The sequence below is a fragment of the Neofelis nebulosa genome, chromosome 10 (genome assembly GCF_028018385.1).
Source record: "Neofelis nebulosa isolate mNeoNeb1 chromosome 10, mNeoNeb1.pri, whole genome shotgun sequence".
Classification (NCBI taxonomy): Eukaryota; Metazoa; Chordata; class Mammalia; order Carnivora; family Felidae; genus Neofelis; species Neofelis nebulosa.
The window spans coordinates 100,385,462-100,405,568 of record NC_080791.1 but is presented as its reverse complement, the minus strand read 5'-3'; the positions used below and the strand labels follow the sequence as shown (position 1 = coordinate 100,405,568).

The window sequence follows — 20,107 nt, the reverse complement described above, 5'->3', positions numbered from 1 at the left end:
AACCTCCTGCCAGGTCCTTCCCCTTTCATTCTGGCCTCCATCAATTTATTCTCCTCATTCAGACCAAATGATCCTTTTTATTTTTTATTTTTTTTTTTTATTTATTTTTGGGACAGAGAGAGAGCATGAACGGGGGAGGGGCAGAGAGAGAGGGAGACACAGAATCGGAAACAGGCTCCAGGCTCCGAGCCGTCGGCCCAGAGCCTGACGCGGGGCTCGAACTCACGGACCGCGAGATCGTGACCTGGCTGAAGTCGGACGCTTAACCGACTGTGCCACCCAGGCGCCCCCCAAATGATCCTTTTTAAATCTGAATCTGATCTATCACTCCACTGCTCACAACACCTACAGTGGATTCTAATCACATAGTCACAACTTAATGAATTACAGTTCATTTTACAGTAACAGGAACTATAATCTCCATTTCATAGGTGAAAAGACTAAGGCTCAGGTCATCTAATAATTTTCCCAGGGTCACCCATTTTTAAGTGATAAAACTAGAATTAGAATCAAAGTTTGCTTGCACTCAAAGTGTTCTCACTTTTTCTTATTAAAGATAGTCACACAATCGCAAGGCTGGTTTCCACTATTTACTATTAGTCTTACCTTGGGAAGGCAAGTCTGCAATCTGAAGGAACACCTCTTACTCATTCACAGCAACCTGGATTTCATCTGTCATCCAATTTGACAAGAGAAAGCAAAAAAGCTGCATTATTACTTGAGGACATATTTTATTTCATTTGACTGTCTATCCATTTTCTCCATGGAGTCTCCTGAATATTCAGAAGGTTGATTTTATTTGCACTGCAGATTGTTTCCTGGGAATTCCCAGGGCCATATAGAAAAGCAAAAATTTATCACATTAGGATAATTTATTTAAAAGACAAGAAATTCCTATCCTTACATAAGAAAAATAGCTACCAGTCATTTCCCAGGCAGATTTTTCTCAAGTAACTTCTTTCCCTCTGATTTCTAAACAGAAAAATACCATTCAAAGGCTTAGGTATCCTCATTCTATACTGTTGCTTTGGTCACATTAGCTGACTTGATATTTTAAGAGATATTCTTGTGCTTCTCTGTAGGCAATTCTTTAAGCCTATCAGAAACCTTCTTTAAAAATGTGTATCAATTTAAGACTATAGTATCTTCTTCCCAGTAGGGCAAAATCACTGGACATTTTATCCTTTCTAACCACATTCTTCATTAAGTCCTAGAGTTGGGAAGTGTCCAAGACTTATTCTTGCTTAATTAAATTCACTGGGAATTTTTGCAAAAACTTTCAAAAATATCTATGTAAAGATCCTATTTTGCGAAATCAGATAATTAGGAAGATGTAACAATAACAAAAAAATAGCTTTAGAACCATTGTAAAACTACTGCCAGTCAAAAATAAAATTTCAGCCCATTTTGTTTTAGGGAAGATTAATTTATCATGTATTTCCCCACTTGCCATAGCAAGTTTTTCTTTCCTTGTATTTAATATTCAATTTATTCTACCTTGAACTGTGGTAGATATTGTAGATATTTATTCACAGTGTTAGACAGAAAAACTATTTATCCAATTATTAATTTCCTTAATTTGGAGCTCCTGGTTACTTCCAGAAACCATGCTATGAGAGTGGACACAGCAATTAATGAAATAGGGGGACAAATTATGCAACAGGTCCTTCCTGCATGGACCTTCTATTCTCATAACAGAATCAGGCAGTACGTAATGGGACAATTTAGGAAACTAATTACAGTCTTCATCAGTGCTAATAAGACAGCAAACAGGGTACTCAGGGAGAATTCTATGGAGAAGGTGACTGGGGAAGATCTTTCTTCAAAGATGATGCTTAAGCTGAGATACACAGGACAGAAGGCAGCTACCACTGGAAACACCTACAGGTAGTAAAATTAAGTAAACATTAATTATAAGCAATTTGTTCTCACTTCATTGATGGCATGACCTATGTATAGAAAATGCTAAAAACTTCACAGATTTTTATTCCAGGGCCCTTTGAAAAGGAATGGTAAGTGTGGGCACTCTAATCAACTTCCTAATTGTAGTGGGAAAGCTTTCAAACTTCACTGTTGAGTGTCCTGTTAGCTATGGATCTGTCACATATGGCCTTTATTATGTTGAGGTACATGCCTTCTATACCCAATTTGTTGTGAGGTTACTTGTATCATGAAAATACATTGAAATTCTATCCTACCAAAGAACAACTCAGAGAGGAAATACAATTCCTTTTACAACAGCATCAAAAAGAATATTTAAGAATAAACTTACATAAGGAGGCAAAAACTTTTGTACACTTAAAAACTATAAAATGCTGAAGAGAAAGAAAGATGGAGGCATGGGAAGATACTGGGCTAACCTCGTCCTGCTGATCGCTTAGATTCCAACCACATCAGCCTAAATAAACCAGAAAATGGCCAGAAGACTACCAGAATGGACTCTCCAGAGCCAAGCGTAGACAAGAGGGCCATGGAAGAGGGTAGGAAGGGTGGAGAGCAGTGCGTCCTTCATGGACTGGCAGAGGAGAGCCAGGGCGATGGAGGGTCAGCCCGCCAGGCAAGGCAGAGCCCCCAAGTCTGGCTTGCAAAAGCACTGGGGCCAGACTGCATGAGTTCTGACAGCCAGCGGGACTTAACATCTGGAATGTTAAAAGTCAACAGCTCTGCTCAGAGAGTGGGAGGGCAAGAGGACACCAGGAGGGAGAGTTGTTGAGCCCCGGAAGACAGAGCTCAGCTCGGCAGGGACCAAAGGCAGTGGCCAGCACCAGCTCCCTCTCCCATCTGCCAGTCAAAATCCCAAAGGGAACCAGTTCCCATCATGGAACTTACTTGCACTGCGCCAATACCCAATGCTGTGCTTCTGTGGATCCATCCCTCGAGGGGTCTGCCTCCCTCCCAGTGCTGTAGGGCCCCTCCCACAGGGAACCACCAATGGCAAAGCGAGCTGAGCCTACCCCTCCCACCCCTTTGCACCTTGTGGATCCACCCCAGCTAATACACCCTTGGCCAGATCCCATCACAGCAGCACCACAAGCCTGGCAGTGTGCAAGTAACCCAGACAGGGGCCACACCACTCCACAGTGAGTCCTGCCCCTGGGAGAGGGGAAGATAAGGTACACACCAGTCTGACTGTGGCCCCAGCGGTGGGCTGGGGGCAGACATGGGGTCTGACTGCGGCCCGCCCACCAACGCAAGTTACTCCAGACAGCACAAGAGCCCTGCAATTCCCCGCCACTCCAGGGACTATCCAAAATGATGAAATGGAGGAATTCTCCTCAAAAGAAACTCCAAGAAGTAGCGATAGCTAACGAATTGATCAAAAAACGATTTAAGAAATATAGCAGAAAATGAATATAAAATAATAGTCATAAAATTAATCGCTGGACTTGAAAAAAGTATAGAGGACAGCAGAGAATCTATTGCTACAGAGATCAAGTGACTAAGAAATAGTCATGAGGAGCTAAAAAATGTTGTAAATGAGCTGCAAAATAAAATGGAGGTGACCACAGCTCGGATTGAAGAGACAGAGAAGAGAATAGGTGAATTAGAAGATAAAATTATGGAAAAAGAGGAAGCTGAGAAAAAGAGAGATAATAAAGTCCAGGAGTATGAGGGGAGAATTAGGAACTAAGTGATGCAATCAAACGGAACAATATCTGCATAATAGGAATTCCAGAAGAGGAAGAGAGAGAGAAAAGGGCTGAAGGTGTACTTGAACAAATCATAGCTGAGATGTTCCCTGATCTGGGGAAGGAAAAAGGCATTGAAATCCAAGAGGCACAGAGAACTCCCTTCAGACATAACTTGAATCAATCTTCTGCACGACATATCATAGTGAAACTGGCAAAATACAAGGATAAAGAGAATATTCTGAAGATAAACAGGCTCTAACTTATAAAGGGAGACCCATAAGACTAGTGGAAGACCTATCTACTGAAACTTGGCAGGCCAAAAAAGAATGGCAGGAAATCTTCAATGTGATCAACAGAAAAAATATGCAGCCAAGAATCCTTATCCAGAAAGTGTCATTCAGAATAGAAGGAGAGATAAAGGTTTTCCCAAACAAACAAAAACTGAAGGAATTCCTCACCACTAAACCAGCCCTACAAGAGATCCTAAGGGGGACTCTGTGAGTGAAATGTTGCAAGGACTACAAAGTACCAGAGACATCACTACAAGCATGAAAACTACAGACATTCACAATGACTCTAAACCCACATCTTTCATAATAACACTGAATGTAAATGGAATAAATGCTCCAACCAAAAGACATAAGGTATCAGAATGGGTAAAAAAAAACAAGACCCATCTATTTGCTGTCTACAAAAGACTCATTTTAGATCTGAGGACACCTTCAGATGGAAAGTGAGGGGATGGAGAACTATCTATCATGCTACTGGAAGTCAAAAGAAAGCTGGAGTAGCCATACTTACATCAGGCAAGCTAGACATTAAATTAAAGGCTGTAACAAGAGATGAAGAAGGGCATTATATAATAATTACAGGGTCTATCCATCAGGAAGAGCTAACAATTATAAATGTCTATGCGCCGAATACGGGAGCCCCCAAATATATAAAACAATTACTCACAAACATAAGCAACCTTATTGATGAGAATGTGGTAGTTGCGGGGGACTTTAATACCCCATTTACAACAATGGATAGATCATCTAGACATAGGATCAGTAAAGAAACCAGGGCCCTGAATGATACATTGGATCAGATGGACTTGACAGATATATTTAGAACTCTGCATCCCAAAGCAACAGAATATACTTTCTTCTTGAGTGGACATGGAACATTCTCCAAATAGATCACATACTGGGTCACAAAACAGCCCTTCATAAGTATAAAAGAACTGAGATCATACCATGCACACTTTCAGACTACAATGCTATGAAACTTGAAATCAACCATGGGAAAAAGTCTGGAAAACCTCCAAAAGCATGGAGGTTAAAGAACACCCTACTAAATAATGAATGGGTCAACCAGGCAATTAGAGAAGAAATTAAAAAATATATGGAAACAAATGAAAATGGAAATACAACAATCCAAATGCTTTGGGATGCAGCGAAGGCAGTCCTGAGAGGAAAATACATTGCAATCCAGGCCTATCTCAAGAAACAAGAAAAATCCCAAATACAAAATCTAACAGCACACCTAAAGGAACTAGAAGCAGAACATCAAACGCACCCCAAACCCAGCAGAAGAAGAGAAATAGTAATGATCAGAGCAGAAATAAACAATATAGAATCTAAAAAAGCTGTAGAGCAGATCAGTGAAACCAAGAGTTGGTTTTTTGAAAAAATAAACAAAATTGATAAACCTCTAGCCAGGCTTCTCAAAAAGAAAAAGGAGATGACCCAAATAGATAAAATCATGAATGAAAATGGAATTATTACAACCAATCCCTCAGAAATACAAGCAATTATCAGGGAATATTATGAAAAATTATATGCCAACAAACTGGACAACCTGGAAGAAATGGACAAAGTCCCAAGCACCCACACAAAACAGGAAGAAATAGCAAACGTGAACAGACCCATAACCAGCGAAGAAATTGAATCAGTAATCAAAAATCTCCCAACAAATAAGAGTCCAGAACCAAATGGCTTCCCTGGGGAATTCTACCAGACATTTAAAGCAGAGATAATAACGATCGTTCTCAAGCTGTTCCAAAAAACAGAAACGGAAAGAAAACTTCCAGACTCATTCTATGAATCCAGCATTACTTTGATTCCCAAACCAGACAGAGACCCAGCAAAAAAAGAGAACTACAGGCCAATATCGAGTTATATCCTCTCTCCCCCTGCAAAAGTGGCTCCCTGCCTGCCGCAGGCTTTTCTCTCCCCAAGTTCACTTCTCCGCGCCAGGGACCTGCTGAATTCTGTGGTTCAGTTGTGCAGATTGTTGTGTTAATCCTCCAATCAGTTTTCTAGGTGTGTAGGATGGTTTAGTGTAGGTCTGGCTATATTTCATGGACGCGAGACACAAAAAAAACTTCCATGCTGTTCCGCCATCTCGGATCCTCCGATCATGATTGCTGTTTCCACATGTCTGCCCCAAGTTGTTTGTCTATTTTCCCTCCAGGAGTTGGGCCTTTATGCCAGCCAAGCCTGTCAACGTTTAAAACTCCAAACTATAATTCCAGCTGATTGGAAGGACCCGGCACTTTGAATATGTCATACCATGACTTCTGGCCTGCAAAGGGTCTGCTAAAAAAAATCATAGTGCTTGTTGGAGGAGGTCATTAAGAGGGCAGGACTATTGGTTGACCTGTGAGCTACAATTGGACATTTAGAGACCCCTCACCCTTTTTGTCTTTGGAAAGTACATTCTACACCAATCCTATGGTGGGAGCTAGTTCAAGGGCCATAGCCTTGGAGAATAGAGTGTATTTGAGGTCATCTGGATGGTGTGCATGACTGAGCCCAGTCATGTGCTATGTAAACTTTAAGATTTTGGTGAGAGGATCCAGAGATCTACTCATCTACTCCTCTTGCAGCCAATCTAACTAAACTTTGCATGTACTACTGCTTATTAAAACTTCCACCTACCAAAAAACCAAAAAACAAAAACAAACAAAAAAAAAACACCGAGTGTCTTCTATTACTGATACTCTTGAATAGCTTTTAATTTTCTAAAAATAGTCATTTTATGAGTCAAAGAATATCAAATCAGTGTTGGCTGGGCCACCCAAGGATGAAAAGATGGGTTGGAAGCCCTGGGCATTAGGAGAGGGATATGGGTGCTGGCATACAGATGACCATATAGAATGTGTTTCTCAGGAGGCAGCGTGGTGGATTTTGAAGGTAAAACTTTGAGTTTATCATGTTGGAATTTGAGGGACAGGGAGTGATGGCTCATCACTAGTTGCCCCCTCATCTAACCCCATGGAAATGGGGGTCTCAAAGGAACACCTCCTATCCAAGGAGCTGGGGCTGTGTTGGTGGATGCTGGACAGGCCTATTTGGTTCCTGCTTATGCCCACCCACAGGCACCAGCCTCCTCACCATCTCTGCTCTGTTGGGCATAGCCAGGTTTTTCTTACACACAAGTGCCAGTCTCCTCTCCTCGCTTCCTGCTCTGGAACTGGGGAGGGAAGCAGTGGTAATGGAGATGGCTGGTTGCTGTTCTGGGTTTGAGTTGCATTTGGCCATAAAACAATCTTGTTAGAAAAAGTAAGTGGGGAGGAGGGGAACGGGAGGAGAGAGGAAGGCCTCTTCCCTCTCTTACCACACATTGAGACACATCTCAGTTGGTCTCTAATCTTGTTTATAGGGATTATGTTGGCTGAATGCCTGGAAAGGGAGGTGGGATGGTCTTCAGATTGTACCAGCTTAGCTAGCATTGCTGACTACCTGTTGCAGGAACTGAAAATAAAAACAATCCTGAATTCCCCCCCACCAAAAGATGATGCATGCAAAAAAAGATGAATATGGATGCAAAAGTTCTCAACAAGATACTAGCAAATCGAATTCAACAGCATATAAAAAGAATTATTCACCATGATCAAGTGGGATTCATTCCTGGCTGCAGGGCTGGTTCAATATTCTCAAATCAATCAATGTGATACATCACATTAATAAAAGAACAGAACCCTATGATCCTGTCAATCGATGCAGAAAAAGCGTTTGACAAAATTCAGCATCCTTTCTTAATACAAACCCTCGAGAAAGTCAGGATAGAAGGAATATACTTAAACATCATAAAAGCCATTTAAGAAAAGCCCACAGCTCATATCATCCTCAATGGGGAAAAACTGAGAGCTTTCCCCCTGAGAACAGGAACACAAGAGGGATGTCTACTCTCAGCGCTGTTGTTTCACATAGTGTTGGAAGTTCTAGCATCAGCAATCAGACAACAAAAGGAAATCAAAAGCATCAAAACTGGCAAAGATGAAATCAAGCTTTCACTTTTTGCAGATGACATGATATTATACATGGAGCAGACTCCACCAGAAGTCTGCTAGAACTGATACATGAATTCAGCAAAGTTGCAGGATACAAAATCAAAGTACAGAAATCAGTTGCATTCTTATACACTAACAATGAAGCAACAGAAAGACAAATAAAGAAACTGATCCCATTCACAATTGCACCAAGAATCATAAAGTACCTAAGAATAAACCTAACCAAGGATGTAAAAGATCTGTATGCTGAAAACTATAGAAAGCTTATGAAAGAAATTGAAGAAGATACAAAGAAATGGAAAAACATTCTGTGCTCATGGATTAGAAGAATAAATATTGTTAAAATGTCAATACTACCCAAAGCTATCTACACATTCAATGCAATCCCAATCAAAATTGCACCAGCATTCTTCTCGAAGCTAGAACAAGCAATCCTAAAATTCATATGGAACCACAAAAGACCCCAAATAGCCAAGTAACAATGAAGAGGAAGACCAAAGCGGGAGGCATCGCAATCCCAGACTTTAGCCTCTACTACAAAGCTGTCATCATCAAGACAGCATGGTATTGGCACAAAAACAGACACACACAGACTAGTGGAATAGAATAGAGACTCCAGAATTGGACCCACACAAGTATGGCCAACTAATCTTTGACAAAGCCGGAAAGAATGTCCAATGGAAAAAAGACAGTCTCTAACAAATGGTGCTGGGAGAACTGGACAGCAACATGCAGAAGGATGAAACTAGACCACTTTCTTACACCACTCACAAAAATAAACTCAAAATTGCTGAAGGACCTGAATGTGAGACAGGAAACCATCAAAACCCTAGAGGAGAAAGCAGGAAAAAACCTCTCTGACCGCAGCTGCAGCAATTTCTTACTTGACACATCTCCAAAGGTAAGGGAATTAAAAGCAAAAATGAACTATTGGGACCTCATGAAGATAAAAATCTTCTGCACTGCAAAGGAAACAATCAACAAAACTAAAAGCCAACCGATGGAATGGGAAAAGATATTTGCAAATGACATATCGGATAAAGGGCTAGTATCCAAAATCTATAAAGAACTCACCAAACCCCACAGCCAAAAAACAAATAATCCAGTGAAGAAATGGGCGGAATACATGAATGGACACTTTTCTAAAGAAAACAGGCACATGAAAAGATGCTCGACATCGCTCCTCATCAGGGAAATACAAATCAAAACCACACTGAGATATCACCTCATGCCAGTCAGAGTGGCTAAAATGAACAAATCAGGAGACTATAGATGCTGGAGAGGATGTGGAGAAATGGGAACCCTCTTGCACTCTTGGTGGGAATGCAAATTGGTGCAGCCACTCTGGAAAACAGCATGGAGGTTCCCCAAAAAATTAAAAATAGATCTATCCTATGACCCAGCAATAGCACTGCTAGGGATTTACCCAAGGATACAAGAGTGCTGATGCCTAGGGGCACTTGTACCCCAATGTTTATAGCAGCACTTTCAACAATAGCCAAATTATGGAAAGAGCCTAAATGTCCATCAACTGACAAATGGATAAAGAAGATGTGGTTTATATATACAATGGAATACTACTTGGTAATGAGAATAAAATATGGCCTTTTTTAGCAACGTGGATGGAACTGGAGAGTGTTATGCTAAGTGAAATAAGTCATACAGAGAGAGACAGATACCATATGTTTTCACTCTTATGTGGATCCTGAGAAACTTAACAGAAGACCATGGGGGAGAGGAAGGGGGCAAAAAAAGTTACCGAGCATGAAGGAGGCAAACCATGAGAGACTCTTAAGAACCAAGAATAAACTGAGAATAAAACAGCCAAGCTAATATTTAAAACAAAGCAAAATGAAACAAAAAGAACAAAGTCAGAAAATTCTCCTGTCTCTAAACTTAATACAACGTTATCGTAATCAAAACAATATGGTGTTGACATAAAAACAGATGAACTAATGAATAAAAAGAACCTAGAAATAAAGCTTTGCATACATATTCAAATGATTTTCAACAAGGGGGTCAAGAGTATTCGTGGGTTAAAGACAGGTAGTTCAAAAAATGGTGCTGTGACACTTTATATCCACATAGTCATGAATTTGAATCCTAATATATACCATACATAAAATTTAACTCAAAATGGACCAAAGACTTAAGATATAGCTAAGACTATACCACTGTTATTAAAAAACATAGAATAATAACCATGACATTGGATTTGGCAGTAATTTCTTGAGTATGATACCAAAAGCACAGGCCAAAAAGGAATAGATAAATTGTACTTTATCAATATTAGGCACTTTTGTGCATCAAGCAACACCAACAGAGTAAAAAGGTAATTGACAGAATTGGAGAAAATATTTGCAAATAATATATTTGTTTAGATACTAATATCCAGAGTACATAAAGAACTTCTACATCTAAAAACACAATGAAAGAAACAACTTGATTAAAAATGAAGGACTTGAATAGACACTTCTCAGAAAAAGATATATAAAGATATACCTGTAAGCACATGAAAAGATCTCAGCGTCACTAATCATTAGGAAATGCATTTCAAAACCATAATGAAATACCACTTCAGACTCATTAAGATAACTATTAAGAAAGACACACACACACACACACACACACACACCACACAAATGTAAGAGAGACTATGGAGAACATGGCATAATTGTGCATTACTGGTGAGAATGTCAAATGATGTGGCTCCTATGGAAAATGTTATTGTAGTTACTCAAAAACTTAAAGATTAATTATATGATCTAGCAATTTTACTTTTAGGTATATATCCAAAATAATGGAAATCAGGAATTCAAACAAATATTTCTACACTCATCTCCATGGTGGTATTCACAACAATCAGTAAGGAGAAGCAACCAAAGAATCCACAGATAGATACATGTATCAAAAAAATGAGACATATGGACACAGTGAAATATTATTCAGCCTTAAATATGAGGGAAATTCTGACACATGCCAAAACATTCATTAACCTACAATACATTATTCTAAGTGAAATAAGGCAGTCACAAAAGGACAAATATTGTATGCTTCCACTTACACGCGTTACTTACAGCATCAAATTAACAGAATGTAGAATGGCGGATGCCTAGGACTCAGGGAAGGGTAATGGCAAATTAATATTTAACAGGCATCCAGTTTCAGTTTGGGAAGATGAAGAAGTAATGGAGTCGAATGGTGTTGATGTTGTTATAACATCATTCATTAAAGTGAATTAACTTAATGCCACCAAATTGCGAACTTAAAAATGGTTAAATCGTAAATCTGTTAGGTATACCTGCCACAATTTTAAAGCTAAATTTATAAACTAAGGTAACTTCCATAAGCAGTAAATTAAGTATACCTGTAAAAATCAGTCAAGGGATTCACACACAAACAAACAAAAAAAAAGGATGAAAGTATGACAGCACATACCTAAAACATGGCTGGGAGGGGAATAAAAATTTAGTTTTCTACAAAGGGTTAAAACTTAAGTGACCATTAACTTAATATAGGCAGCTAGAAGCCTAAATGTTATATATAAACCTAATGATAAGCACACATCTAAAACTGGTAATAAAGATGGAAAAAATAAAGAGAGGGAAATCCAAGTATATCACTAAAGAAAGCCAACAAACCATGAGAGAAGAGAGCAGAAGAAAGGAACAGAGAAGAATCACAAAAACAATCACAAAACAAGTAACAAAATGGCAATAAGTACCTACTGTCAGAAATGAAAGCGGACAAATGATAACCAACAGCACAGAAATACAAAGGATTATAAGAGAATATTATGAAAAATTATATGCCAACAAATTGGACAACCTAGAAAAAGTGGATAAATCCCTAGACACATATAACCTCCCACAACCAAATCAGGAGGAAATAGAAAATGTGAACAGGCTAATTACAAGCAATGAAATTGAATCAGTAATCAAAACACTCCCAACAAACAAAAGTCCAGGACCAGGTGACTTCACAGGTGAATTCTACCAAACATTTAAAAAAAAATTTTTTAACGTTTATTTATTTTTGGGACAGAGAAAGACAGAGGATGAACGGGGGAGGGGCAGACAGAGAGGGAGACACAGAATCGGAAGCAGGCTCCAGGCTCCGAGCCATCAGCCCAGAAGCCCAGAGCCTGACGAGGGGCTCGAACTCACGGACCGTGAGATCGTGACCTGAGCTGAAGTCGGATCCTTAACCGACTGAGCCACCCAGGCGCCCCTCAAACATTTAAAGAAGAGTTAATACAGGGGCTCCTGGATGGCTCAGTCCGTTAGGCATCTGATTCGGCCCAGGTCAGGGTTTCGCACTTCCTAAGTTTGAACGCTCTGTGCTGACAGTTCTCAGCCTGGAGCCTGTTTCAGATTCTGTTTCTCCCGATCTCTCTCTGCCCCTCACCCATTCACCTTCTGTCTTTCTCTCAAAAATGAATAAACATTAAAAAAAATTTTTTAAATAAAAGTTAATACTTATTTTTCTCAAACGACTCCAAAAAACAGAAAAAGAATGACAGCTTTCAAATTCATTCTATGAGGCCAGCATTACCCTCATACCACAACCAGATAAAGACACTATAAAAAACATATCTGCAGGTCAATATCCCTGATAACCATAGATGCAAAAATCTTCAACAAAATATTAGCAATCCTGATCTAACAATAATTAAATAAATAAATAAATCACTTAGAAAATCATTCTGTATGATCAAGTGGTTCAACATTCATAAATCAATCCACAATACATCACAACAGGAGAAAGGATAAAAACCATGTGATCATTTAAATAGATGCAGAAAAAGCATTTGACAAAGTGCCACATTCATTCATGATAAAAACCCTCAACAAAGTATATTTAAAGGGAGCATACCTTAACATAATAAAGGCCTTACATGAAAAATCCACAGCTAACATCATACCCTATGGTGAAAAATGGAGAGCTTATCCCCTAAGATCATGAACAAGACAAGGATGTCCACTCTCACCACTTGTATTCAATATAGCACTGAAAGTCATAGCCATAGAAATCAAAAACAAAAAGAAAAAAAAAAGGATCCAAATTGGTAAGGAAGAAGTAAAACTTTCACTATTTGCAGATGATATGTCATTATACATATGAAAACCCTAAAGACTCCACTAAAAAAACTACTAGAACTAATAAACTAATTCACTAAAGTTGCAGGATACAAAATCAATGTACAGGAACTGGTTGCATTTCTATACACTAATAATGAGGTAGCAGAAATAGAAATTAAGGAAACAGCCCCATTTACAACTGCATCAAAAATAATAAAATACCTAGGAATAAACTCAACCCGGGAGGTAAAATACCTGTACTCTTAAAACTATATAATACTGATGAAAAAATTGAAGAAATGTTAAGATATTTCATGCTCATGGATGGGGAGAAGAAATATTGTTTAAATGTCCATACTACCCAAAGCAACCTACACATTTAATACAATCGGTATCAAAATACCAACAGCACTTTTCACAGAACCAGAACAAGTCTTGTATAGAACCAAAAGAGACCCACATTAGCAAAAGCAATCTTGAAAAAAAAGGGACAAAACTGGATGTATCACAAGCCCACATATGAAGATACACTACAAAACTGTAGCAATGAAAACAGTTTAATACTGGCGCGCGTGCGCACACACACACACACACACACACACACACACACACAACCATATATCAATAGAACATAATAAAGAGCCCAGAAATAAACCCATGATTATTTGGGCAATCAATCTACAAGAAAGGAGGCAAGAATATGCAATGGAAAAAAGAGAGTCTCTTCAACAATGGTGCTAGAAACTTGGCAGAAACTACATGCAAAAGAATGAAACTGGACCACTTTCTTACACCATACACAAAAATAAACTCAGAATGGGTTAAAGATCTAAATGTGAGACATGAAACCAAAAAACACCCTAGAAGAGAGCAATGGCAGTAATTTTTCTGGCATTGACTGTAGCAACATTTTCTAGATATGTCTCCTGAGGCAAGGGAGACAAGCAAAAATCAACTAGTGGGACGATATCAAAATAAAAATCTCCCGCACAGAGAAAGAAACGATCAACAAAACTAAAAGACAACCTCTGAATGAGAAAAGATACTTGCAAATAACATATCCAATAATAGGTTAGTATCCAAAATATATAAAGTGCTTACACAACTCAACACCCAAAAAACAAATAATCCAAATAAAAATAGGCAGAAGACATGAACAGACATTTGTCCAAAGAAGACATCCCGATGGCCAATAGACACATGAAAAGATGCTAAACATCACTTATCATCAGGCCAATGCAAATCGAAACCACGAAGAGATATAACCTCACACCTATCAGAATGGCTAAAATCAAAACAAAAGAAACAAGTGTTGGCAAGGATGTGGAGAAAAGGGAATGCTGTGCACTGTTGGTGAGAATGCAAACTGGTGCAGCCACTCTGGAAAACAGTATAGAGGTTCCTCAAAAAATTAAAAATAGAATTGCAATATGACCCAGTACTATTTCCACTACTGGGTATTTACATGAAGAACACAAAAACACTAATTTGCAATGATATATTTACCCCTGTGTTTATTGCAGCATTATTTACAATAGCCAAATTATGGAAGTGTCCATTGACAGATGAACGCATACACATGTGGTATGTGTATACAATGGAATATTATTCAGTCATAAAAAAGAATGAAATCTTGCCATTTGCAACACATAGATGGTATGTGTGTTAGAGGGTATAATGCTAGGTGATATAAGTTAGTCAGAGAAAGACAAAAACCATATGATTTCACTTATATGTGGAATTTGAGAAAGAAAACAAATGAGTAATGGGAAAAAAGAGATAAAAAAGATGGACTCTTTAATACAGAGAAATGATGGTTACCAGAGGAGAGGTGAGTGGGACAAAGGGTGAAACAGGTGAAGGGGATTAAGAGTACACTTATTGTGACAAGCATTGAGTAATGTATACAATTGTTGAACCACAACATTATACACCTGAAACTAATATAACACTGTGTCTTAACACTGGAATTTTAAAACTAAATACATATATATATATATATATATATATATATATATATATATATAAATTGTTATATATATATAAATTGTTATATATATATAAATTGTTATATATATATAAATTGTTATATATATAAAAATTGTTTAAAGAACTAGGTTCATGATGTGAACATAAATTATAGCACAATACCTAGAGTGTATGCAAAAATACACCTGGGTAATTTGTCTAAAAGTAGATATGTCATCCAAAAACAAAACTACTAAATTAAAATCTCCAGAGTTGTGTCCTGATAATCTGCATTTTACAAGAACTCTAACTTTTTTTTTAATTTTTTAATGTTTATTTATTTTTGAGAGAGCACAAGTGAGGAAGGAGCAGAAAGAGAGGGAGACACAGAATCTGAAGCAGGCTCCAGGGTCTGAGATATCAGCACAGAGCCCGATGCGAGGCTCTAAATCACGAACTGCAAGATCACGACCTGAGCCAAAGTTGGCACTTAACCGACGGAGCCACCCATGCGCCCCAAGAACTCTAACTGAATTCTCACAGTACATTGAACTTTGACAATCAATTAGACATACACAAACCTAAATAGGATATTTTTTAAATGATATATCATTTCCTGCCTGTATCTTTATTCATAGTGCATGTATGTTACAACAAACGCACTTATAACAAATAGCGTTCATGTGTCTCTGCACCATAGAAATTATCTTTTTATCTCTTTTTCCATTAAAAAGACAAACATATTTTATGAAGTTATGGATATCTCTCAAAGTTACTTTTTTCCACGAGAACTTCCTCAAGGCATTTTTCACCTCCAAATTTCTGAGTGCACACATTTAAGAAGTTTAACAAGGGAGTTACCATGGTGACACCATGGTATACAACACAGCCACGACTTAATCAGTGGAAAAGATGGTGATTGGGTACAAATATATAAATATGCAGAATACAATACTAAGACCACCACAGTGACATGAGAGACACAGATGGACACAGTTCTGTCTTCCCTCCAAGCTACCAGTCCTCAGGAAGCATATAATGACCACCAAGAAGACTTTCGGGAGGAAAATTTTAACAGGCAGATGAACCCACTGTTGACAGCAACAAAAAAGACCAAGGGTATAATTGTGTCCATGCAGACAAGTTTCAACAAAGGGTTTATATCACACACGAAGGGTCTATGACATTGGAGCCACCTGCACGCAGCCACACCGTGAAGAGGACCTAAATGGTTGTAAGGACAAAGCCTCTACTACATGTCACCTGAAAGAGGAAGTCATGTCCCTGTCTCTCGTGATGATGTCATAGTGCCAGGGTTTGCAGATGGCCACATGGATGTCCAGCAAAGACTTAAGTCATGTACTTCCTCAGAGAGATGGTTTTCTTACAGCAAAAGTGCCAGGCAACATTTTACGGGTCATGGAGGAAGAACAGCAGACTTCTAGAAGGGAGAAGTCACACAGGCAGAAAATGGAAGCAGTACCCAAGGGCAGGAGAGATGACCTGTTAAATGTCAAGACCTGCTCGGGGATAACAGTTCTCAGCACTCGGAAGCAGTAAACTTCCTAAATTAATAACTGACTATTGTTTTGTAACCAAACTATTTTAAACCTGTTTAACTTCATTCTAAACTTATTTTAATGTTAAACTTATATGATTTATCTTATTTACATGTAAACTCATTTTTAAACTTGAATTCAAAACATAAATATGCAAGACAAGGCATAAATCTGAAAAAGAACAGAAATGAGAGACCACTAGTCTCATCACATGTCAAAATGTGTTATATATCATGAAAATTATATTGTGTGTCAATTGGGATGTGAAGAAAGAGATCAATGAAACAGAATCATCCTGAATTATTTACACAAATGAGATGTTAGAATATAAGAGGATTTCAAATCAATGGTAAAAAGATAATTGTGACTATAAAAAAAATTACTAAAATTAAGAAACACAACTAAAATTCAATCCTTATTTAACTCCTATATCAAAATAAGTTCCCAATGGATCAACAGTTTTAATATAGAACCAAAAAAAGAGCTTAAAAATTAAGTGCTAAAAAACAGTTGAAGAATACTTTGGTATGAATGAAGTGAGGAAAGTCTTTTTAAGCAAGATACAAACAAAAATATATATATTAAATATAAAATGTAAGAGAAAATTGTTTACATGACAGAAGTATTCCACATAGTATAAAAAAAGTTAAGGGGTGCCTGGATGGCTCAGTTGGTTAAGCGTTCAACTCTTGATTTGGGCTCACGTCATGATCTCACAGTTTGTGGGTTCGAGCCCTGGGACTGGGCTCTGCACTGCTTGGGATACTCTCTCTCTTCCTCTCTCTCACTGACCCCCCCCTGTTTGCTCTCAATCTCTCTCAAAATAAATAAATGAACTTAAAAAAAATAGAATACAAAAATTAAAAATATCACAAGCCAGAAAAATAATAATTACTTATACAATAGTAAAATGGATCACGTCTTTAGTGCATAAAAATCAGCAAGGAAAATACCAGAGAAAGATATTAGTAGACTATCCACAGAAAACTAAATACATATCATATTAAATATGAGAAGATGGTCCAACTCAATTATATCAAAAGATTTTGAAAGAAAAAGGATTTTGGTTAAACTATCAAAATGAAATAAAATACCTTTAATCAGATTGTTCTATTCCTTAAATATTTATTAGGTACAGGTGGTTGAGAATGTGGAAAGAACTTACGGACTGTGAGCAGCAGTGTGGCTGTTAGTAGAACCTCAGGGATGGCAGTTTGGTAATAACTACAAATATCGACATTTAACTCCCTGATCACTGACTCAAACACACATAACAATAATTCCTCTTCCAGCAACTCATATTTTCACCTCTTCAAAGACATGCATTTATTGCAAAATTCTTTGTCATACAAAAAGGTTAGGAACAATCCGAAGGGAAATGCATACATTAATTTTAGTATATATTTATAAGGGTGTATTACCTAGTACAAAAAAAAAAGCTAAGAATTAGATCTGCATGGACTGGTATGGAATATCTTCAACATTGCAGATAATGTCACTTACATGTAAAATCTAAAAATCAAATAAACAGAAACAGACTCAAATACACAGAACAAAGTGATGATTACCGGCGGGGATGGGCGAAATAGGTAAAGGTGATTAAGAAGTACAAACTTCCACTTATAAAATATATAAGTCAAAGGGTACAGTACAACATAGGAAATACAGTAAATACTGTTGTAAAACCTTTGTGTGGTGACAGATGGTAACTGTACTTATCATGGTGGGCATTCTGTCATGCCTGTAACTGTCAGAGCACTATGTTGTACACATGAACCTAATAAAGTATGTCAACTATACTTCAATTAAGTAAGAAAATAAAAACTATATAAAAACTATCGCAACATGAAAATCTTATTTTTTTAAAATTGTGCATAGTAGAAGCAAACATGTACATATACAGAAAAAACACACATACGTGTATTTGCATTTGCACATGCATTTGTAAAGATTATTACCTGATTAATTTGAAGAAACAGATTAAGTGATGCCTCTAAGGGGGAGGACTAGAGACCTTGCTGAGAGATAAGTAGGAAATTTATCCTATTCTGTAAGGTTTTCATTTTTGCTATTATAACCTGTCACACTTCAACTTTTCTTATATAAGACAACTGAAATTTAATAAAGAAGACATCTTATACATCATTAAATATTTTAAATAGTATAACAAAAACAATTCTATGACAAGAATCTAATTAAAAATAATACTAAGTCTCAGAAAATATATAAAAGATAAATGCATAAATGATTAAAACTTAGTTTTTCCTCACAAATTCATTACCTCTTATGGATTCGTTGCTGGAAAGCCATTACTCATTCCTAAGTGAAGAGATCTACAATATGATATAGACCTTACATTCTAGCAGGGAGGGACACTTATTACAGCACAGTCATCTACTTCATTCGTTAATTATAATTATCATAAATTCTTTGAAGAAAGGAAAGTCAGAATCAGATTTTAGAAGACTTCTGAATTCTAAAGAAATGAACCCTAATGTCAAATAACTCTCTTCATGGTGGATGATGTGCTCATTTACTACAATATGTGACATTTCTCCTCCAGAGTTTCTTCATAGCATTTGTCATCTCAGAATTTCTCAGAGTGTAGATCAGGGGGTTCAGCATGGGGGTTATGACTGTATAGAACACACTCAATGATTTGTCAATAGGGAAGGTCTTAGCAGGTCTCACGTACATGAAAATACATGGCACAAAGAAGAAGACCACCACAGTGATGTGGGAACCACAGGTCTGGAGGGCTTTCCGCCTCCCTTCCGGACTAAGGTTCTTTAGAGAGTGCAAGATGACACCATAAGAGATGAGCAAGAGCACAAACACAATTGTGCAGATCAGTCCTCCGTTGGCCGCCACTAACAGGCCAATGACACGGGTGTCAGTACAGACCAGTTTCAGTAATGGGTACATGTCACAGAAAAAATGATCAATGACATTGGGACCGCAGAATGGGAGCCCATAAATAGTGCTAAGTTGAATTACTGAATGCATAAAACCCCCAACCCAGGACCCTACCAGGAGCACAACACACACCCATTGCCTCATGACAATCAAATAATGCAAGGGCTTACAGATGGCCACATAGCGGTCATAGGCCATCACCAGCAGAAGAAAGACCTCTGATCCACCAAAAAAGTGCTCTGTAAATAGCTGGGTCATACAAGCATGGAAGGATATGGTATTTTCCCCAAAGAACAAATTTGAAATCAGTTCAGGAGAAATAGAAGAGGAATAAATGACATCCATAAATGATAAGCTAGCAAGAAAAAAGTACATAGGTGAGTCCAGGGTCTTACTAAAAGAAACAGTCAAGACAATGAGCAGGTTGCCCACCATGGTCAAAATATAGAAGAGCAAGAACATAACAAAAAGTACTTTCTGTTCCTTTGGATTCTGTGTGAGGCCCAAGAGGACAAAGTCAGTCACATTGTTCTTTAGTTCCATTTACTTAGTTCTTCTATTCCTTATAGGTGCTGCCTTCAGTTATTAGAAACAGTTTTGCCTTTAAAACAAAGGGGAAAAGTTTTAAGTGCATTATAAGCTTAATCTTTTTTATTTATCCAATTCAAAATG

At 37.8% G+C, this 20,107-nt stretch overlaps 1 protein-coding gene across 1 annotated transcript; it reads right to left on the bottom strand.

Moving 5' to 3' along the window:
- Positions 1-19,048: 19,048 nt before the first annotated feature.
- Positions 19,049-19,981, bottom strand: LOC131488770 (olfactory receptor 4A47-like). Its single transcript, XM_058690605.1, has one exon. It carries the CDS (start codon positions 19,976-19,978, stop codon positions 19,049-19,051), a length of 930 nt encoding a protein of 309 aa, XP_058546588.1. The 5' UTR covers positions 19,979-19,981.
- Between the last annotated feature and the right edge of the window lie 126 nt (positions 19,982-20,107).